The 24,230-nt window shown below is 37.5% G+C and overlaps 1 protein-coding gene across 5 annotated transcripts in view; it reads left to right on the top strand.

Annotated features, from left to right (window-relative positions):
- atp8a1 (ATPase phospholipid transporting 8A1) overlaps nt 1-24,230 on the top strand; it is a 126,399-nt gene that overhangs the window by 67,969 nt on the left and 34,200 nt on the right. For all 5 annotated transcript variants that reach the window (XM_082178188.1, XM_082178187.1, XM_082178186.1 and 2 more), the window contains 9 exons: nt 385-467; nt 2,841-2,890; nt 3,134-3,203; nt 4,014-4,098; nt 4,584-4,723; nt 8,195-8,333; nt 13,139-13,203; nt 18,770-18,942; nt 21,743-21,926. In XM_082178188.1, the coding sequence (XP_082034314.1) occupies nt 385-467; nt 2,841-2,890; nt 3,134-3,203; nt 4,014-4,098; nt 4,584-4,723; nt 8,195-8,333; nt 13,139-13,203; nt 18,770-18,942; nt 21,743-21,926 (989 nt within the window). The remainder of the gene's footprint in view (nt 1-384; nt 468-2,840; nt 2,891-3,133; nt 3,204-4,013; nt 4,099-4,583; nt 4,724-8,194; nt 8,334-13,138; nt 13,204-18,769; nt 18,943-21,742; nt 21,927-24,230) is intronic.

The raw sequence follows: 24,230 nt of genomic DNA, 5'->3' as shown, positions 1-24,230 counted from the left end.
ACAGATGAGTTAATTAATGCAGGTTCACTCTCTCCGGTGCTTGCATTTGACACTTTCGTGGTTATGCATAATTTATCTTTTTAGCATTTGTCAGAATTTATCCCTAGCTTTGAGGCTTAGCGAGACTGGTGACCCATTTTAATTTCACGTCTGTGCAGCGGTGCATTGAATATTAGCCAGACCACGTTTGAGATAAATGGAAAGCATGGGCGGGTGATTTTTGTAAAAAAAAAAAAAAAAGGTAACAGCAGGTTTTAGTAGTGCCACCTCATCTCCAACAGTTTGTCTGCTTAGTGTTGTGAACAAGTAGTCATATACCAGACGCTTTTATCCAATGTGACTTAACCACCACCTGCCCTCACCAAATGCTGTCTTGTTCCACAGATGAAGGTGCTTTGGTTCGGGCAGCAGAAAACCTGGGTTTCGTGTTCTCTGGGAGAACTCCAGACTGTGTTATTGTGGAGTCGGTAAGTAAAGACGTTGTGGGAATAGATGTTGAGTTGCAGTGGGAACGTGACTCACCCTCTGTCATGCTGCATAGCTCACTCACACTTTGCACTCTGGAGAACTATTAAAGGCAATTTGTACGCCGGGGTCCCTCTTCAACAGATCCATTATATCCTTATTATAATGTATGATAGAGAGGAAGCCATCGCAGACCTGTGGCAACTTCATTTTTATATACTGAGTCAATAAATAACGAACATTCTTTCGGTCTGAAACAAATAACCCTTTTACAATCTATAATGCAGTCTTTTCTGCACTGTTGTTCGGCAAGGATGCTACTGAATCTCCACGGCATTTTTTTTCTTTTTTTTAAGATTTACACTACTGTGCAAAGATTGGGGTCAGAAAGATTTTTTTTTTAAAGAAATAATACTTTATTGAGCAAGGATGCATTAAACCGCAGGGTGCATTAAAGTAACTAAAGATTTTTACATTGTTACAATAAATTCTGTTTCAAATAAATGTTCTTTTGAAGTTTCTAATCATCAAAGAATCCTAAACAAAATGTATCACGATTTCCACCGAAAAATATTAAGCAGCTCAACTTTCAACATTTATTATATGTTGAAAGTTGGCATGTATAATCATTATTTATATCATCATATATCATTATTTTAAAATAGAAAAGTTATGTAAAATTTTAATAATATTACTGTTTTTGCTGTATTTTTGATCAAATCAATGCAGCCTTGGTGAGCATAAGACAAAAACTATTTTAAAAATCTTACAGACCCCAAACTGTTGAAATTAACATTAACCAAGAATAATAAATGTTTGGTAACACTTTATTTTACAGTGTCATTGTTACATATGTTACATGTAATTACTGTAGTAATAACTATAAATTATGCATAATTACATGCAATTAACCCTAAACCAAACCCTCATCCTAATCCTAACCCTATAGTAAGTACATGTAGTAAATTATTATTACTCAGTACTTATATGTATAATTACACTGTAACAATGACACCTTAAAATAAAGTGTAACCAAATGTTTTTTTAGATTGTAAATTCTTACCATTTATATTTTACCCAAGTTGTTAGTTTGAAGACTGAATTAAAGATTAATTGAACAAATAATTCTCATAAATTCTCTCTTTTACTGAATTGCCCAAAGGGACATTAATATAAAAAAATTCAACAAAATAACTTGCTGATTCCATCTCAGCAGTTACTGAATTACCATCTGACCTACTTTACTGGATACAAAGAGTTTTATTGTAATGAATAGTAAGAAAAAAAAGTCACACAATCGTATGGCTTTGTTTTGTATTTATTTAGGACTAATTATGTATTGCAGAAATATATAGGAAACACTTCTGTACCATATCATTTAAGGTTGGTGTGTCTTCTGTTTGAAATGAAGGAAGAGCTGAAGTAAAGATATATGGTCTTTAGCTTTTTTTCTGACTGTTTCGAAGTATCGAATGCGATATTTCTCACCCTACTCCATGTCTCAGTGGAGAAGAACTGGGGAATGTGATGGTTTGATGCAGTGCCTCCCCCCCTCCCCACCCCTCGGTTTCTCACATTTTCTTAAGTTGTAAAGAAAAAAAGTGAGAAATTTTGCAGCACTGGAGGAGGATAGTGAGAGAGACGGCCGATGTGCTGAAGATATCTGCGCAGAGCTCTTAATAGAAACTTGCTGAGTGAAGATTAGAGAGAATTTAATTAGCGAGACAGAAAGCGCTGCTGTTTTCTTAGACCTGGAGCGAGGAGTCACACTTTGCAACTGTAATTGGTTAATCTGATGCCAGCGCCAGGGGAAGAGCACAAGTCTTGTGCTCCCTGTTCTGTAACACTCTCTAATTTTGGCCCTTTAGTGCAAGACAATTCCCATCATCTACCCCATCATCATACTTGCTTACCTCCAAAAGTCACAGAGGCCAAAAAAAGCAATTAAAAGTTTTAATTTCCTGTTCAGTCTTTCAAAATTAGCTAAGAGAACGGTAGAGATCTCAAACTCAGTGCTAATACACTGTCCTAACCAATTATGACACAAGATATCAGTGTCAACTAACTTTATTGTAATAGTGTGTGATGCAACAAAATCACAGCCTTCTATATATGTATGTATATGTATATGTATGTATGTATGTGTGTATATATATGAAACTTGTACAATTCATGTAACATGCTAAAATATTTATTATAATATAGTGAAATATGTGATTTATACAGTATGTTGCTTGAAAAAAAAAATGCTTATTGTCCAGTAATGGAGAAAGATGCTGTAAAACAACATCTGCCAGCAGAGGCTAACGGGACAGGGCTAAACAGCTAAACCTTGACCTCTCGAGACATAATGTAGATGCTTTTCTGTCTTACAGCTTGGAGAGGAGGAGAAATATGAATTGTTGCACGTTTTAGAGTTCACAAGGTAAATTATTGCAGCACAAGTAGGTTTGTCTTTGGTGTTTTCATTTCCATTTTCATTGTCATGTGTTCAGCTCTGCCCTTTCATTCTGCTTGATAGAAAACAAAAACACCATTATGGTTTTGCTGTATTTCAGCACCATATTTACTCAGAGTGGTGATGATTATGATGGTGTCTATGATTATGATAGTGATGGATGATGGTGTTGTTTTGTTTTCACCCTGACCCCCTCCCCCTACCCTACAGTACCAGGAAGAGGATGTCAGTCATCATGCGCACTCCATCAGGAAAGATCCGCCTTTATTGCAAAGGGGCTGTGAGTATCTCATAGTCTGTTGCTATGGAAACAGAGAGCCGTCAGACGCTTGCAACTAAACCCTGGCCACTCTAGAGTGCTCTCTCTTGTGAAGAAGGGAAGAGCCAGACAGATACACAAAGCACACTGCCTTTGCACAGATTATTATTTTGGTACTCAAGTAATCTGCCAATTATTCCTTCAGTTATACATGTTCTGTTACCTGTTAAAAACCTGCTGTTTCTCATCTTGCTCAATATTTCCTTTGAAAACAATTTGTGCAAAAATCCACACAAAATTTCACAAAAAGTACACAAAAATTGATAATTAAAAGCTACAATGCAGTTTAAATCACAACATTATAGATAAGAAAAAGCTATTTTACATTTTAGGTTTAATATTAGGTCTAAAACTAAATGTGTGAACAACAACAAATATTTTATATTACAAACAAAGCCTTGAATAATCGACCTTGAATAACCTAACCAATTTTTATTCATTTTATCATTGAGAAATTTTATCCCTAATATAATCTTGATCTGTGTATGTGCGTGTAAGAAATGTTAAGAGTATGTAATAAAATCTGGCAGATCTCAGATAGAGAATGATGGAAAGATGTTTTTCCTCCCACATCACATCCCAGCTGTTGTGTGATGCATTAAAACCGGATCAAATATTAAAGTGTTACTATAAATGTGTTCATGAAGGAAAGAAAGAAAGAATGTAGAATTAGTCAGACATATGTTATCACTCTCTTTTCCTCTGCATTTTATGTGATCCGTGAAGGCAGCACAGAGTAGAAGAATTATGCCCCATGTTTTTGTCTCCCAGGACACCGTGATCTATGAGCGATTAGCAGACAGCTCCAGATACAAGGACATCACCCTGAAACACCTGGAACAGTTTGCCACAGAGGGTGAGAGACAAGCACACCTGCCTAGTATCTGCTTTCTCTCTTCTGTTAGTCTGTTATCAAATGTTAGTCTGTTCAGCACCCACAATCCAGTCATATCACTGTAGGTGTTGTTGATGGTTGCCAGATCCTCTCATAGCGAGACTGTGAGATCAGTGAGAGACTGATGTGAAATGTGTGTGCTTGAAAGGACTGGCGTACTGCAGTACTTCACTCTCATGAAGACGCCGCCCTCTGGTGGAAAAAATTAGATGTATCAGCCTCATAGGAACCTCGAGCAATCAGTAGCTTTGTCTTTTAAATACCCTGCATGAATAATTCATGTTGCGCGGAGATCATCCACAGCTGTATTAGCATCAGTCTAAAAACAGACGATGGCTTTCTTCTTCAGAAAGATTAGAAGAAAGGGATTTTTTGAGGACAGGAAGATGTTGAGAATTAGCATATCTAAGAGAAGCTCATGTATTCATCTTTGTGTGTTTTTGCAGGTCTGCGCACACTGTGTTTCGCTGTGGCCGACATCTCAGAGTCGTCCTACCAACAGTGGCTCGAGGTTTATCATCGTGCCTCAACGTCTCTCCAAAACAGGGCACTCAAGATGGAGGAAAGCTATGAACTGATTGAAAAGGTGAGGCATACAAATAGCTTTTCCAGTGGGCACAGATAAAGTGGTCTCCACACAAAGGTCACAGAACATTCCAGAACGTTATATGTTCTTGCTGCAGCAATACTAAGCCAGAGAAACTGCAAGGGAAGGCAATATATCATAATTTCTTATTTCTTACATTTATTTTACACAGATATACAGTAATGTGGTTCTACACAAACAAGTACCAAAATGTTTCATGGTATTACCTTCGACATAGTATCATACTATCATTTTTGGATGTGTTGTGGTACCATGAATTACCATGTACTATATTTTTTTGAAGTTTGGGGTCAGTAATGTTTTTTTTGTTTTTTTAAAGAAATTAATACATTTATTCAGCAAGGACAATTGAATTGATCAAAAGTTACAGTAAAGACATTTATAATGTTACAAAAGATTATATTCTATGTCAAATAAATGTTGTTCTTTTGAACTTTCTATTTATCAAAACAATCCTACAAAATGCATTACAGTTTCAACAAAAATATTAAGCAGCACAACTGACACAACATTGAAACAGCTGTAATGACTGCTAAATTCTATTACAGAAATATATTTTTTACATTTATATTGCAATATAATACTTATTTCTTATAATAATAATAATATTTCACAATATGACTGTTTTTACTGTATCTTTGATCAAATAATGAGCATAAGAGACTTCTTTCAAAAACTTAAAAAGATCTTACCAACCCTAAACTATTGAAGAGTAGTGTAAATGCTTTCATGGGCACCCAGGATAATGTTCCCGGTTGTTGTCCTACATGCAATAGTCCTTTAAAATAGTTATTAAAATCAGCAACAAAGTACACGTTATGTTAACTTCTCATCCTCACAGGCAATTTGTCTTCATAAGAATGACGGTGTGAGGAAAAGTCAACATATTTCACAAATGGCACGTGCTTCTGAGAGGTTACAGTGCAGTCCTGTCTTCTCCTGTAGGGTGGTTAGTTTGGCAGGTCCCAGAACAGTTCCTTAGCCTCAGTTTGTTCAATGAAGGCTGGGTTTTCTCTGCTCACATGGCATCTGAAGAAGTATAAACGATTAGGCTCAAACCATGAGGAAAGCACAGTGGTGGACCTGTGGAAAGTTAGGCTCTGGAAGTGCTCGTCAAACATGGCCGACCACCATCGTTAATCACTGGCTGAAGCAGCGCTGCCAACTTTTCGGAGGAAAATGATTCTAATCAATCATTTAAAATAAAAGCCTCTCGTTTGACAGATGTAACTACATATTTCCATCAGCAGGTGGCAGCGGTGGCACCTTATGTTCCTGTTGGAAAATAAACCCCTGAAACATCTGATTTTCTGTCTGAGAATAAGAGAAATAATTTATGCACAATTTAAATCATTTTTAAATTAAGTTTACATAAAATTATTCTTGACATTCCCTTTGAGGGCACATCAAATGTAAAATGATTTGTGAAAACTAGATGATTGGTTTACATATTAGCTGTCTCAAAATATTAGATTTTAATACACTGCCATTAAAAGTTAATAATAATAAAAAGATTCTTATAAAAATAAGTCTCTTATGCTCACCAAGGCTACACTTATTTAATCAGTAAAACAGCAATATTGTGAAATATTATTACAATAGCTATATTACAATAACAATAAAATGTAAAAAAAATGTTTTTCAATTTTAATATGTAAATTTGAAAGTGTAGTTTAATCCTGTTATAGCAAACCTGAATTTTCAGCATCATTACTCCAGTCTTTAATGTCACATGATCCTTCGGAAATCATTCTGATACTGATTTGCTGTTCAAGAAACATTTCTTCTTATTATAAATGTTGAAAACAGTTGTGTTGCATAGTATTTTGTGAAAACCGTTATTTACAAAGTTTTGCACATGCCTTAAACATTATTTCTTAAATATTTTGACTTGATGAGTTTATCTTCCAAAAATAGTACAGAGTCTCAGCTCACATTTTATATTTAAATTCTGCCAAATCTTACAGATTCTCTGAACCCGGTTAATCTAAACTAGAAATAGAGTATGATATAAAGTAAAGGTTGTATCATATCAGAGCCCCTGCTCTCCACATTACTGATCAGGTTTACAGGAGGCCGTTCGCTCTCTCTTTCTTTTTTTCCTCCTTTGGTGCAGCTGACTTTCCTCTACAGGGTCCTGTCAAAATCCTGACCGCTCCAAATAGGATCATGGCTGGTCAAAGGGCTGGGGGCTTCCTGAGAAAAACACATTAACAGTCCACAGTCTCCACCCCTCTCTCTCATACACCCATAACTGAGTCTTTGTGATCCAAGCATGAGATACATTTCTCGAATGCCCCTCTGGTCCTACATTTGCATCTAACTGTAAGGATCGTCATCTGACTGTAGGAAAACACCAGCGCTTTTCACACACTTGTCCATGTTTAATCTTATGTGTAATGGAACATAAGGGATTTCCTACAGCGGTACTAGTCTTTCATATCATGTCACAGTCTCTACTCATTGTTTGAAATATAAATGGTCAATATTTCATGCTCATGTTTTTTATTTATTTGGTAAGTAGCTGTGTAATGAGCGAGTTAATGTAAAATCAGCTGGTCATTATCCCAAAATAAACCCCAACAGGGTGATACAAGATCCTCCTGATCACTGGGTTTGTTTTCAAATTATGACTTGCTGATTGTACATTATGCCTTTTTTTAATCTGCCTATTAGGCTCTCTTTATTATCAGTTCTTTGTATCTGAGTGAAATTAATGAGTGTGTGTCAAGTCACCTTACAGCTTACAATACAGATTTCAAAGCAGCTTCAAAGCAATAATCGGTAATATAACATAATGCAAACTTCTTCAAAAATGAACTCAAATTATATAAAATTCTGCTGTAAAGCAGCTCTACAAAGACAGTATTTTATAATTGCTGAACTTTACACAGTTATTGAACTGAACTGAATTAGCACTGAACTGACTTGAGTTGCTCTACAAAGACAATAGTGTCAGCTTGAGTCAGTTCAATGTTGTCAAATCAGTTCAGTAACAGTGTCTGTGTTGCAATATTCAATTATGAAACAAATTAGATTCAGCTATAAAACAGCTCTGCTGACAACAGTGGTAATCATCCGGCTCAATTCAGCTTAAGATTGTTCTCATCCAATAGTGTCAGTGCAGTCAAATTGATAATGCCTTATTACTTAATATTCAATGTCTTTTATACCCAAACTAAGCAAACCATAGGTGACAGTGGTAAGGAGCACAAACTCCATCTGATGACAGAAATGGAGAATAAAAATTGCAGGCTCAATCAGGGGGCCAGTCCTCTGGTCAAATGAACGAACATTGTGTGATAATGATTCCAGGCTGTCATATTTGTGGATTTACATTATTTAAAGTTTTTCATCTAGCTCCAACTGCTTGAAGATCTGTACACATCACGGCAGCATTTGATGTTTATTTATATTATTAATATATATTTTTTGTCTTTTTCTCTGCAGAACCTGCAGTTGTTGGGGGCCACAGCCATTGAAGACAAACTTCAAGACAAAGTACCAGAAACTATCGAGACCCTCATGAAAGCCGACATTAAGATCTGGATCCTTACTGGAGACAAACAGGAGACCGCCATCAACATAGGTGAGAAAAACACATAATGGATTGTTTGTATTGATATACACAGATAGCTTCAAGCATCATAGCGACCTATAAGAGCACGTTCGCAACCTGTGGGCTTCATTTTTCTTATTTTAGTTCTCTTTAGCTCTTACAGACGAGGTGCATACGTTTTTTTTTTTCTTATATTTTGACATTAACCAGTGAGTATTTCCCTCCCTAATTTAAATGATCAAAAATATACACAATCCTTCCCCAGACCTCTCTCGCTCTTACACTCAAACAAACATAGCCCTTCCTGACCGGCTGTCGCACAGGTACAAGGTGTTTGGTTTCTTTCCTCATCCGAAAGCTGACGCAACGCAACGCAACGCATGTGTCCTCGACCCGTCCGGCACTAGTCTGTCCCTACAACCACCACCAGCTTTCAAAACAGGCAACGGTCCCCCCCTCCTATTTTCCTGTGATGTGGCATCTCATATTAGCCCGACAGCTGCGCGACTACCAATGTGGCTTTTGAACGGGCCTCACGTTAAACGCTACAGTCAGAAAAACAGATCCTAACAGAGCGCAGTCTGTGGCCACCTACCAACACTGATCCTGAATCAGCCCATTGTGCCCACCGGCCAGCTGTGCCACGGCTTGAAAACGTACACGCTCGGAGAGGAAGGGATTTTTACTGGACCTCTGCTTGGCCGGCATGCACTGTAAAATAAAGACGCCCATGTCTGTGTTTACTTTGTATTTTTTGCATTTTTGTAATTTATCATTTGGAGAAATTGGAGGATGACAAGAGTCTTCCAGCTAGTATAGGTTTCCAGAATCCGTTGCCAGCGTCATTAAAATGTGTCTGAGGTGATGTGGACAAATGGACTAGACCAGCAGTGTTCAAACTTAGTATTTCTAGAATTTCTTATATAACGACCCATGTATACTGTGCGAGAAAATATAAGCATCAAATAAGAAAGATACTTATAAAATGTTTAATATTTAAATATTGAAAATATAACAACAATAAAATGATAACAATATAGTACTATATCATTGTACTAAAGCAAATTGTTAAAATATCTGGAAAATGTAAGTGCTTCATAATGCCATCATTGTTGAATGTGAAAGTAAAAAATATTATATTAGCATTTAATATAGCCACACATTAATTTTAATAATGCTTTACCATTTTATTTTTCTCAAGGGCCTGGATTCCAGTTTAAAAAACCCTGCACTAGATTACTATAACATTTTATATTTTAGGACTATGCTATTTAACTATTTTATGCAATTATTATTATTATTATTATTATATATTTTTTTGTGATATAAAAAAACTTAGTTCAGACTGTTTTTCCACAGGTAAATGTGGCCCAAATCTTTTTTTTTTGTGACATCTTTTTTTCTCATGACAGTGTGAACAGCACAAACTACATGGAATCTGATTTTATCAATTCCAATTTGTGGCACTTTCAATTGGAACTGAATCCGATACAGGTCAGATGTTTTGCAATGTTACCTCAGTCTGAACAGCCATATAGGAATTCATGCGACTTTTATGTCACTCTAGTCTAGATCAACATTCATCACAATTCTGTGCTCGTGGGAGTCACTTCAAAAATGTGACATACCCGACGTTATCAAGACAGTTGCGGAAGGTAATCAGTGGAATGTCAGTGATGTCAAAACTCATAAGTATTACAGTGATGGCTCTACAAGCAAAACATGAGGGCTCATATCATAAATGTTTAAAAACTCTGCTCTCTTTTTTCGTATCCTCGTCTTTGTTTTTTATATTACCTGTGCATAAATTCGCTCTCTTCGGTGGCAGATCACACTATGAATAAACGCTTAATTGCTTACTTCAGTGTCTCTGTGTTTGCTTCCGTATAACAGCGTGCTGCGTGCCATCCTTTATCGTTCTTTTGCGCATTCGGGTCAGTCCAGTACCATGATCTGTTCGCACTGGAATCTGATGTTGGCCACATTTAAAACAACAATGTGAACAACTATACGAAAAAAAATCGTTTCTCAGTAATAAATCGGAATTGAGCACTAAGGCTCGCAGTGTGAACATAGCCTAACCTCTTTTGTCACTTTCAAAACATGAATCCATACGTTAACACCACAGCTTGTTTAAAAATATACGGTTTCTCCATTTCCCACACGTGCGCTCTTCAGAAACATATGAAAAACTATCAGAAGTGAAGTGAACCCCAGCACTGTGAAGTCAAGCGCAGTTTAATCTTGGGTTAGCGGGTACTTAGGGCTGTTTGGCCGCCTCTCGCACAGAGTACATGAAACCGCTCCAGTTCTTCTCTCCACACTAGCCCTCTGACGGCCTTATTAATGTATCAGGCCATTAGGCAGAGAGTTGGAGCGAGGACATGCGAGCTATCCACACTGTGCTGCTACCGCTGGGCTGTTGCTCCTGGCCACTGGGTGCCACTGTAAAGCCTCAGAGATTAAAGCCCAAACAAACAGCATGCGGCCAACGCAAACAACTCAACATGCCCTCTTCTAACCCACAGCCACTGCCAACAAACAGAATGAAAACCCACCCTGCAGCAGCACAGAGCCAATGCAACCACTGAGTGTAACCTCAATGCCTCCTTTCCAGATTTATACTCAACTATGCTGCATCATGCAGGTGTCACAATGTAAAATCTATCATTTCTACCAAGGGTGTTTTAGTTTAACCGGGTTGGAGAGGGACGATGTGACATTAGACCGCCAGCGGTTAGAATGACGCTGCAGAAATATGTCAAGGTTTGGGTCACTGTCAGGAAACCAAATCAGTTTTCCACACAGACAGGAAATTTTGGTGAATATGCAAGTTTAAAATCAACAGAAATGGTTTCAACAGGAATGACAGGGCAGGACAGCGGCACACAAATACGTACTCATTCATACTCTTGTTGAATTTGGTCAGTTTTGTAATGGCGCGGTCACATTTCCTTAAGGGTGAAGTCTGTCATCTTTTTTGTTGAAATGTGCAAAGTCAGATACAAGGCAACTATTCACCAACTTGGGACCTTGTTTGGGAAACCTGTTTTGGTACGGTGTCACTACTAGTGGCACAAAATTACATGCCTTGCGTTTAATGGTGTAAATTATTATCTCTAATACTAACTAACATTTGTATTGGATTTAATGAGTGAAGTTGACATGTGCAAGTTTCATAGACCATTTGGGAGCAGACGTCACAGTTACATCACTTGTTGAGGTGTCAGAGTCAGTGACAGAGTGCAAGCATATTTGTCTAAAATAATTCTGTATTTTAAGCTTCGGAATCATGAATACTTTTATTCTGGTGTCACCATTGTCCTGTGCATTGGGTTATCAGCACAAAGTCCAAGCCTATTCATTTCCAACCCCAATGATATACCAAATTTATCATTTTAATCAACAGTAAAAAAATAAAATAACTTTTACCATGTCTCACAATAGTATCTAAGTTCAGTATCGTGATATGTATCGAATCGTGACACGAGGGTATCGATATTAGGGAATCACTTGTAGCTGTGCGTGCATTGTGGTGGCAGAAAAACAGTGCTTACAAGTGGAGGAAATCCACGGAATAAGAAAAAAAATGTTGGATGTCAGAATCAGAATGAAAAAAGATTGTCTTCATTTTTATAGAATACTGTCATCGAAGACGGCCTTTAAAGCTAAACGCAGACATTTATGGTTGCAAGCCATTAAACGGACAGACTGGACTGATGAAACCTGTGATTAGTTTACTACTAAAGCATACATTTTATGTAAACATAAGTCTACATAGTATTCACATATCATATGCAGTTCATAGGAGACATAATGTATTAGTCCTCCAGTTACACCATGAAATATTTAAACCTATAACATTTTACACAGATAACATTTAAACGCATAACATTTTTAACTCGATTCTGAATTTTTTATCGTAAGTGAGTTCATATCACACTTCTGGGAAAAAAGTCAGAGTTGCGGGATATAAACTCACAGTTCTGAGGAAAAAAGACAGAATAACAAGTTTGTATCTCGCAATTCAGATTCTTAGAATTGTGAGTTATACTGTAAAACCTTTTTTATTCTTTTATTCTGTGGCTTTATATAATGGCATGGTATAAAGTTCATGACAGCAGCAACATTTATTAATTTATTTATAATCTCTAACCCAGTCTTCTTGATGCTTCCAAGATCAAGTCATCATGCTACATGTCAGTGAGTAGCCTTGGTAGGCAGAAGACATTAGGTCAGTCCGATACATAATTACTTGATGCAATTTAAGTTAACTACTGCTTTTAGACTAATCTTGTCTTTTACAGTAACACTTATTTAACACTAGTGTTCCAGTGACTCTTGCCATCTAATAGCACACACATAAACTGTTCCCTGTGGACATCGCTCCCCAAATACTGAGGTGTCGGCAACCTATTAAACCGCAAGTGGACATGTTCCACCCTTTATGTTGTTTAGACACATCCTGATGGATGATGGGATGCCGTGCTTTTTTATCAGCCTGCTGTCAGCTTTCCAGTTGTGATCTCATACGAACAGCGAACAGGCATGTTAAAACCAATGCAATGTGGGAGTCTTAAACTCAGGTCTGCTGTAAACTTTAATCACAATATGTGCTTTTCACTCCTCAATTAGTCATTTCTTTCATCTGTTTCTGTGGTTACACATCAGATATTTTTGTAATGTTGATGTATTGCTAAAATACTATGTTGCGGCGAACCATTCGTCATTTGTTCGAATGCCAAGTGAGGTGATTTTTCCCCACAAACATACCATATGTTTTCAGGCTTAGTGAGAGGTTTAAGTAATGAGTTTTCTTTTTTTTTGTCTTGTAGGACACTCCTGCAAACTGCTCACGAAGAACATGGGCATGCTGGTGATAAACGAGGACACCCTGGATGTGAGTATTGAGTCAGAGGTGTATGTTTATTTGAAAAACCAGTTACATGTCACCATTTATAACGCAAGCTCTGAGAAGAGATGAAAAGACACGGCAGCTGACGGATCACTTCAGGGCCCCCCGCACATCAAAGCATGTGACATAATTCCCAGTGCGACTCTCTTCCAGAACAGTTATAGATTTTGCTTTGAGTTTTCATCCAAAGCATTCCCCTCCGGTTTCTGTCTTTGCTCTCTTACTTTTTCTCTGAAAGAAATTAACAAAGTGTTACAGTGGGGCCCAAAAGTCTGGAGCACTACTGTAAATGCTGCTTTTTTGCATTTGTATAATTTTGATTGAAAAGTGCTACTTATTTTATTCAAAATATTATAGTTTGATGTTAGACTACTGTTCTAAAGTTGAGTCAGTAATTTTCTTTAAAAAAACGAATACTTTTAATCATCAAGGATGGAATAAAATTGATCAGAAGTGACAGAAAAGAATAGTCTAATTCTAATGAAAATAGTCTCACAGTTTCCATAAAAATATTAAATAGCACAACTTTTTCAAAATTTGTGATAATCCGCACATTAGAATGATTTCTGTAGAATTATGTGACATTGAGGTCTGGAGTAATGGCTGCTTTAACTTTTTCTTTTTTTTTGCCTATACTTTAATTCCAGAGCTTGAATAGAACTTAATACTAAATAGCTTTATAATAGAGCTTGTGAGTAAACCTTGTAACCCCAGTGGATCCTCGAACTGTCGGCAAAACCGCATACAGTAGCTATAGATTTCACCCGCCTCAATAGTGAATGAAGTGCTGCACACATTTTGGAGACCGTCTGTGCTTGTTTCCATTGTTTCCATTATTACTTTGGGACCTCGCTGTATTTGTTGTTCAGTTGGAGCTTATAGGAAAGAGAGGGATGTGGTTGCACCGCAAGGAGCCGTTTAAAAGACGGGAAGGGGCCTTGTACTTAAAACAGAGGTTTGGGACCCTCTTTCATATACACACATGCACGCGGTACAGGCCAATAACTCCCTGATGGGAGAATCTATTCTGTTGACTATGAAACCGAAAAGCCATCCGCTTTAAAAGAAGGAAACCATTTGAAACGTGCACACCTTCACCCTACAGGTCAGCTGGCCCCTGCAGGGAGGGTCTTGTCTGTTGTATGTGGAAGTTAAGGGCTCTAGAAACCATTTCACGCTGCTTGCACACATGCAACGTAACCCCTGATCGGGTGGAGCCAGTCCCGCTGCGGGGGGGTGGGGTTTAGGCGATGACGGATGTCTCTCAGTCTGTCAAACAGCCGTTTATCGTGATAGATGGAGCAAAAGAAAAAGGGGAGAGAAATAAGAGGCGTTCTCCATAAAGCAGACAGCCGCCATTTGAAATGTCAGCGCCTGGTCTCCCATGCATATGCACACGCTTATACAACACACGAAAAGAAAACAAGGAGGAATTCTCTGAGCGCTCAGAGGTCCGGCAGTGGTGGGATTCACTGTGCTCTCACATTGCAGGAGAAAACAGTCCACCTCCCTTCCCCTCGGTCCTTCTCTTGTTTTTTTGCGTTTAACAGATTCAACATATTAAGGAAAACAAGATGGATGAAGGAACCCAGTCATCCGGCCCGGAGAGAGGGGTTTAGTTCTTCACCGGACGTCTGAGTGGGGTTCATTATCTCAGTGGAGGAAAATGCAAGGCACTTTGGGATAGGTCAAAGAACAGTAACTCAATAATCACATTAAATATGCGGCAGACCGCAGTTCTTTCTGCTGCTCACAGATGAAAGAGAGCTATAGTTTGCAGATAAGCTGAGAGAATGGAGAGATTGTGGAAGAGTACAAAGGAGGAAAGAAATGGGGGTAAAAATAGAGCTACTGCAAAGCACAGAGCGTGTCTTTTACTTTCATTTAAAAAACTATTTTCTTGCCTTTGTAGCTTTTAATTTGTCCTCTTTTGAAGTCCATTTATAATGTTGGGGAGTTTCATGAACCAATACAGTCATAATTTAATTTCAGCCCCTTTATAGGTTGCTAAAAGCGATTACTGTTGGTTGCTAGTTGACGGGCCCACACCGAATTTGTGCTTGCAAAATAATTTTTGTCATTATCACTATTTGGTTTTCTTCATTCTTAACAATAGAAGTTGTTTTCTCAAGATCTCGAATAAATTTTCTTGTGATCTCATAAAAAAAAAAAAATTAATCTCAAACTTAAAAGTTTATCTCAACATAAATTTCCTTGTGCTCAAAGTTATTTTGTTGATCTCAACTTTGTTTTTTTGTTTTTTTATATCTATAAGTCATGAGAGAGCAATAACAAGTCATAACCCTGATGAGCTGTTTCTGAATTTAGATTCAGGCATCTCTGTAAAAGGCTTTTCAAAGCATCTAAATCAGCTGTTATCTGCTGGATCTTGACAGTGTGTAGAAGCGCTCATGCACTGTATATCCCTCTGATGCCTTCTGCCCACTTGCAAAGCAAACACTCTTGAGTCATCACGATTTGGTATGCTCGCACAACCATAACACAGAGACCTGTTTAAGCTGGGCTTCCTAAGTGGAGACTGGGAAATGGCGACTTGTGAGGAAATGGAGACATTGTCCTCTCATTAGTCTTCATAAGCCATCTTATCATCTGATCTTATACTTTTGCAGACTTACATATAGTATATACACACACGAGGACACCTATGGAATGAAGGCCACATATTAGAGAAGCTCTTACAGCTGCACTTCTCTCTCGTTCTCTGAAACCTGAGGCTTCTCTCTCTCTAAACCCTTGGCTTCTCTCTCTAAATATTTCCTTTGAGCTTGGGTTTCAGAGTCTTGTTATGCCAAGGGAATGTTGATTGGTCCCCGAGGTGTAATCTCACTACCCTTAGGCATCTGCCCTCCTCAACACACATGCACACACACATTCAGGTGATCATCAGCATTGAACATAGTACTGTTAGACAACTATAATGGGATCTCCCTGCATGTGCTAAAAAACCAACCGGACCCTGGAAAGGGCAGGACACATTCTCTCACAGTGCTTGTCTTGTTTTTTTTCTTTTGTTTTTCTTTTTTTCTTTTTTTTTGGGGGGGGGGGGGGGGTTGTTTTGTCTTGTTTTGCTTTATTTTGTCATTTATCATGTATCATCCAATAGTGGGTATCTAACTTTGGTATTTAGTTTCTACCTAATTTAAGTTTTAGATCTTTGTCAAAAACAGTTGTTTTAGTATTTATTTAAAAGCAGCAGTATATCTCCATCTTTCACCATTGCAGTTTTTAGTGTTTTAATAATAATAAAAAATAACTTTTTAAAATAACACTGCTATCAAAAATAACATTAATTTCTGCATTTAGATATGTATATGTGTATGTATGTATGTATGTATGTATATGTGTGTGTGCATGTATGAATATATATTCAATTCAATTTCAGTTCACATTTATTTGTATAGCGCTTTTCACAATACATATAATTTCAAATCAGCTTCACAGAAAATGAATACCTACATTACAGCTTGATTGAGCAGTTATCAGAGGTGACTGTGTCCAAGTAATGTATTTCAGAAATGTACATATACAAATCACACAGTTAGCTAATAATTTATTAATTTAAACAATGTATTAATTTAAGGCGGAAACAATTAGCTCATTGAAGTAATGAATTCATGTTGTTAACAAATGACTAGGATATATAGAAAATGTATATATTTTAAAAATGTATATATATTTATTTGTGTGTATATAGAGAGTATATTACACTCATCTTTCATTACTATTGCAGTTTGTATTGTTTTACAAACATTGCAGACACATATTACATCACATTAGTATAAATTGATATACTGTAAAAAATTGCACTTTTCTAACACATCAGCAGCTTTTTGGTATTGGTCATATTTTCTGTGGATTTCTTCTGCGTACTTAAAGGACGATAGTTAACTTCAAATGTCTGTGTCATTAAGCCAAATGTGATGTTATTTAGATACTGTTGCTAGGTTTAAAAAATGTCAACAGTTTAACTTGAACTCACTTGTTTCGATTCTCTTCAGACTTTTTCTCCACTATGAGACTAAAAGAGAAACACTCTGACATCCTGGGCTATTTGTGAGACATTTGAAATATTTGAATTGTTCAGCCTTCGCTCCTGTTTGCTCTGCATAAACCTGCTTTTATTAGTTATTTTATCTCTCGGATACAGAAGGGTTTTTTTGTATCGTGGTCTTCACTGAGTTGGAATGTGAAGCCAGAAACATGTTAGACCGCTGTTGAACAGGAGCTGCAGTTAGAGACATGTACAAGTTTGTTTACCCACAATGCTCAGGGATTTAAAGCCGTGAGGACCAGCCTCCCTGAGGAAAGACGAAATTTCTGTTGTAATGTTTCACATTCACTCATCGACCGTGTCTACACCAGGAGCGAGTGGCGCAACGCAACAGGAGAACCCATTATAATAAGTGATTCTGTCTACACTAGATGCAACATAACAAATTCCCGACAGTAAACTGATGCCCCGTTCTATTTCTGATGTATTTCAAGCGCAAATAAGAAGCGTGCAAAAGTCGCTTTGTCGTAATATAGGGGAAACCTCTTTTTTTTAGTAGTTGTGTCCAGATACGGTGTGAGGTGTTCCCTCTACTCCCGGAATTTGGATCATTTTATGAGTGTCCTATCGTTCCAGCACATGAGAGGCAGCAGATGTGTGATTTTATGGGAAATTTATATGAAGTACAGCAGCATTCCTAATCCAAACAAAGAAGCGTCCTCCCACACGTCCCGAATCCTTACAATAACAGCTTCTTACTACGAGGTATATTTTCTGCTGAAAGTACAATTTTCGCCATTAAAACTTCGTCTAAAACAACAGTCAGGTCAAGTCAAAGATCCCAATTTTTCTTTGGCCCAGTCAGTGTTCATTAAGATCTTCCAGGTTTAATCAACACACAGAAATATTCCTGGCTCCCGATTTGAGCCCATGCAGCTGGGACAAGAACATTCCTTTAAAATAACCCTTAAACCCAGACGTATGCTCTCTTCGATTGCTTTAACAAAACGAGAGCGCGAGAAGAGGAAGGTCTGCAGCTTTGCTAGTGCTCAGGGTAAATTCCCATGCTGTTGTGTTTCCTGGTCATGGCCATTGAAAGGCCTTGTTCTAACAAACGAACCATCACACCCAGCTTTGGCTTTACTCTCTCCGTAATGAAGCGTGCCGTATGTGCGTTCTCACTTTGATGCCCTGTGCATTGACAATAAACAGACGTAAACCCCATGTGCAAAAGTGTCTGGTACTCTGCTTGCAAAATACCATGTTATTATTGGGATTGATTACCTTGGCGTTGAAAAAGAAAAGGGGGGAAATTATCCTAGTGTTCATGTGTGGTTTCTCATCAGACATCTCTGAACAGTTTTATGATTTATTGCATTACAAATCCCTATCATAATGAATTCATTCTTTTGAGTTGCACGGGTTTCAGAGAAATATTTACATTCCGTCTGATTTAGACAGTTATACAATTGTAATAATGTCATTTCGCATGAAATGTTTATCAATATTATACGTTATTCTGTTCATGTTTGTGTGCAGGGTACCAGGGAGACCCTTAGCCATCACTGCGGCATTCTGGGAGATGCTCTGCACAAGGAAAACGACTTCGCACTCATCATAGATGGGAAGACGCTGAAGTACGCCCTCACTTTTGGGGCACGCCAGTATTTCCTGGATTTGGCTCTTTCCTGCAAGGCCGTGATATGCTGCAGGTATGTAACTGTACCTGGAGAAGTAGTTGAAAATCAGAAGCAATAACTTACTAACAGTAACGAACGCTTACAGAGTATTACAACAAATATTAAAGATCCATTGAGCCAGGGGTTTTCAAAATGGGGTCCAAATTGGGGGTCCATGAAAAATGTGAGAGAAAAAAGATTAAGTTCTATACAAATAATACAACTACATTTGAATTGAGATATTTCTTTTATATTTTAATATTGGGCTTAAAAAAGTGGGTACTTGGAAGTAAATATTATCCAGATAATATTTCAGTTTCTTTTGGCTTAAGTACAGTGCCAAATAAAAGTTAATAATTTAATTTTGGACGCGAAAGTCTTTTTAAAATATAATGCTTAATGTTTTTCACACACAATCTTGAATGGCTCACGCAGCATGAAAATGTCAAGCTCACTTTATATTTTATGAAGGAGGTCCATCACAAGGGCATCATTGTATTTGATTGTCTTTGACATCAGACAGTTTTAAAACATTTTTCAGTTTAACTATTGCTACAAATGAAAGCAAGAGGTATTTTTCCAGAGTCCAAGTAGAGGGAACATTTTTGAAATTATGCTTAGGTTTTTTTTCATATACATGTATGTAGTTTTATAATGAAAATGTCCAATTATTAAAACATTTCTCTGTAATCAGATGCGTTTTAAATGTTTCCATTGTTGAACCAAAATACACAGGAAGTTATACTGTCATTCTCTCCTTAGATTTTTACTATTTCACAGGTGGGTGTAAAAATCTTTGTAGGTTAATAACCCTTTTTGCCCTCCGGGGAACTGACGGCATCACTGGCCATTTTTTTACACTTACAAAAACATCAAGTGACTGGCAGACAATTACAGGGAATTGCCGCTGCACTGTTTAAGGAACAAATTACCTTCCCTTTAGGTCACAACCTTCCCAATAAACATAATTATACTAGCTCTCAAAGCAGCAATTTACTAATGAGTGTTATTTTTTTATAATAGTAGATTGTGAATATCTGACAGACATTCTGACTACAAAGGTAAACTGTGTGTTAGCAGACTAGAATGAACCATTCCAAAAAAACGCTACACAGAGAAAGAAACATATGAGGAACCAATTGAGCGTGACAAGGATCTGCCAAAAATCAGTGTCAATTTCCAGAAACAACGCACACCACAGGTGTCACAGCCATTATGCAATGCGTGATGTAATCTATCCGCTCTGCTTTTGCTCACTACACACACACACACACACACACACGGACAGCCACACGGTGTCCAGAGGAGAACAGATTTGTGCCTGTTGATGAATAAACGTTAAACTGACTCTAGAGGTCTCCTGCTATATCGTCAGCAATCTCCGGTTCACTGGAGAGTCTTACATCACTCTACGTTCATTGCTTATAGGATGACCTGTGAATGTTAAGCCAGGGTAAAACCCCTGAGGAGCTTTTCTAGCCAAAAGCGAGACCTTAATTTAATTTGCTGACATGGATGATGCAGTACTGTAATGCGCTGCTAACATTTGTATATGTTTTTTAAAAGTCAGAGATTCTGGGCTCAGGTCGGCCATCTTCTTAATCGCAGATTAGCCCGGTTTGGGCATCTTTAAGGTGTGGATTCATCTGTTTCTAAATATTATAATCAGTTTTTTCACACTCAGGAAAACCTGGAAATATCCAACTTGTTTTTTCCAGGCTTGGAAAATGAATAAGTCCTGGAAAAGTCCTGGAACTTTCTATAGTAAATAGACATTTTTCAAGTTTTCTGGTTTCTCTAAAATATTTAAACAGCTGGAAATATGTGCAGAACTTGTGTAAAACTTGCTTGCAGTCTATAGAAATGTTCAGTTTGTGAGTCACTTGTTCCTTTAATTCAGTCCCCCCTAAAAAAAAAAAAAAGATCAAATTGCTAATTAGTGAATCAGAGTGATATTTTACAAATCTATCACAAATTAATGAATAGGACACACACTCCAATTATTTTAAAGAAAGAAATACTTTTATTCAGCAAAGTCCATTCAATTTATTGAAAGTGTAAGTAAAAACTTTACTTTTACAAAAAGTTTATATTTCTAATAAAGGCTTTCTTTTTAAAGAATCCTAAACATTCTGAAAATGTATCATGGTTTCCACAAAAATTGTAAGCAACACAACTGTTTTTAATGCAGATTATGGTAAGAAATGTTTCTTGAGCAGCAAATCAGCATATTAGAATGATTTCTGAATGATCATGTGACACTGAAGACTGGAATAATGATGCTGAAAGATTTGGCTTTGCTATCACTGGAATAAATTTACATTTTCAAATATGTATTCAAATAGAAAACAATTTTCTTTCTTTCTTTCTCCCCTTTTTAAAGACTAAAAAAGGGTTGCATTTTTCTTTCAAAAGACAACGATGGGAAAGTTTTTAAATGGTAACCAGAAGCAATCATTTTAGGTGCAAATTTACAATTTGAGCAATGAATTTTAGTGAGAGTTTGCAGTCCTCTTTTATCATCTCTATTTCAAGACACATTCATCGTATGACGTTGAGATGTGACGACAGCTGTTGAGGTCGCAACACACGGCTAAGAAATCATATGGTTGTCAGCACTAATAATTGGCAACAAGAAAAATAGCTTCAGATCGCTCTTTAAAGGGACCATTGCAAATACGCAATTATGCTGTAAATACCCAATTTTTTCCCTTGTGAAAAGATCTAAAATGTCAATTTCAGCCATAGAGAAATGTTAAAACAAATGTTTTAACATCAAAGCAAAGATTATGCAATTGTTTTTTATTTAATAAAAAAAAAAAAATGTTTGCAGGGTTTCGCCTCTGCAGAAGTCTGAGGTGGTTGAGATGGTGAAGAAACAAGTGAAAGTGATCACTCTGGCCATTGGCGATGGAGCCAATGATGTGGGCATGATCCAGACCGCCCATGTGGGTGTTGGCATCTCTGGAAATGAAGGACTACAGGCTGCCAACTCATCAGACTACTCTATTGCACAGGTGAGAAACCATCAAATTACACATACCTGCAGGAAGAAAGAATAAGAAAAACGACAATGAAATTTAAATTACTGAGAAATTATAAATTATTTTGAAAATAAAATAAAACGTGTATAATATATATATAAATTCTTCTAAAACTGAAGCAAGTATCTGTTCCCCATGTAAACTAACACTTTTGTCTCATGTCACTACTATGCGACTCCCAGAAAATGAATCTGGTTCTAGATTATGAATCTAGGTTGAAAGGTTAAAACCTGTGGCTCATAGGTAAATGCAGTATGAGATACCAAAACAGGTCGGTCAGATCAGTTTACATAGCTGGGGTGTTCTCTTACTCAAACCCCTACCGACGGCGAAACGAGACCTGTCCTCCTTATGTAAACTTAATTAAAAGATGTTTTGTAATTCACAGATTTCGATACAGCATAATCTTCATTGTTCGTTAAGCAAAAGAAGAGCTCAAGTGTCGCGGATCGCTGTCAACATCGCGCTCTATCTTTTTCCCTTGTGTCACATTGTTTTGTGCAGTTCGTGGAAACATCCCTCCTCACACTTGTTTTTCTATACTGCCCCGAGCCGTCCGTTCACTGGCCTCATGCATCGGATTACTCAAGAAAGCATCTTGTCTTTTCTTAAGTGCCCTCGTCATATTGTAGGTAGTGGCGGGTGGAGGTGGTGGGGAATGCGGGTAGGTTCACAGAAAGTCACCTGAACTGCCTTCCAGCAAAATGGCTCGTATGTGATGTGCTGGATCAGACGTCAAACTTTTATGTTCACTACTGTCAGCTAGTATGCATGCACCATCTTAATCCAGTGTTGTTTTGCACTGTAAGGCTTTTCACAGTGTTGCTTCTCATCAATTGTTAAACTAGATGAAGATCGTAAACTCAACTATGTCTACTATTTACTATCTACTATTCATATATAGTGTGTGTGTGTGTGTGTGTGTGTGTGTGTGTGTGTGTGTGTGTGTGTGTGTGTGTGTGTGTAAGAATTGTTGTGATGTAATTTCCAGGATGTATGTATGTAATCTCTTTCACAGACTACTGGTGCTGCACCATCACTGCTGTATTACAGTCATTTGTGTTGAACCCCGGGTCTTTATTTTTGTTTGGGGTGTGCTTTGAAGATGTGATTATATTGTTTATGTGATGGATAAATCAGTATGCAGGAACACTGCAGTTCTTTATCCTGTGCTTCAACCCCACATCAGGCCCTCTAAAGATCAGCAGATTTTAAGACTCCACTGTAGTCTGTCTGTCATCAACTCGCTCTCCTCACATCCAGAGGTCAAACAACCCCTGTGCCCCTCAAAGGCCCTCCATACCCCTTACATTCCACCCTGCTGTTCCTGCCTTCGTATGAGTGACCCAGCTGTTTGTTTTACAGGAATGATGTTTATAGCATTGTCACATTCAGTGTGCTCTTGTGGAAATAAAACATGGCATCCCTAGACAACGATAGCGCCTTTGATCATGTTTACATACAACACATTACTTGTTTACACTGTCATGGAGGGTCCAGTAAGCCCCTAATCTTGAGCACCTGTACGAGTTCAGCTATTTGCATTTCGCATTTATGTCCGCAATAGGTTATAGTGAGTGTGTTTAACATCCGTTACACTTTGCAACTGATAGCATGTCGGTTGTGTTCTTTTATTGGTTCAATTTCATAAACTGAAAACAATTTGTATAGATTTATCCCCAGTATCCTGATTTTGCTCTACATGTAAACATCTTTATCAGCATTAGGGGGGCTTATTTAGTGATTTTGATGATTTTATGAATTTTCAGCATATTGTTTTGCATGTAAAATCACGCAGTATTCACTCTCTCCACCTAAGCAGAATTGTGCTGTGAAGCAAAAGTGGTGTTTTGGTGCTGAGCCTGTTTTTGGCATAGCGTGCCAAACTCTGCAGAAATGCTCTGTAAATATATTTATCAACACAATCTTTTGTAATATAAGCATTTATGAAGCAACATTATAAACCGGAGTGAACTACTCATTGACTGTTTGAAAAAAGACATCTTTCTGGCTTGGTGAAAGTTAAACACAGTGACAGCAACACAAACAGCACTTTATATTCAGTAAATCTGACAGAATCCAGATGATTTAAGCAGTTTATATCTACAGTTTGGGTGTTGGGTTCCGTTCTGATTAGATTACGTACCATTTGAATGTAATTTTGTTTCTTAGATTTCATGACGAGGAGATTTATAATCATTTTCATTGACCAGCTGGTCAACCTGATAAACTTTTTATAATATAAGGCAGATTTAAAAAAAATACTTTGTGTAGTAA

Source organism: Leuciscus leuciscus (genome assembly GCF_965113295.1).
Source record: "Leuciscus leuciscus genome assembly, chromosome: 8".
NCBI lineage: Eukaryota > Metazoa > Chordata > Actinopteri > Cypriniformes > Leuciscidae > Leuciscus > Leuciscus leuciscus.
This window is presented reverse-complemented; position numbering and strand designations above follow the sequence as displayed.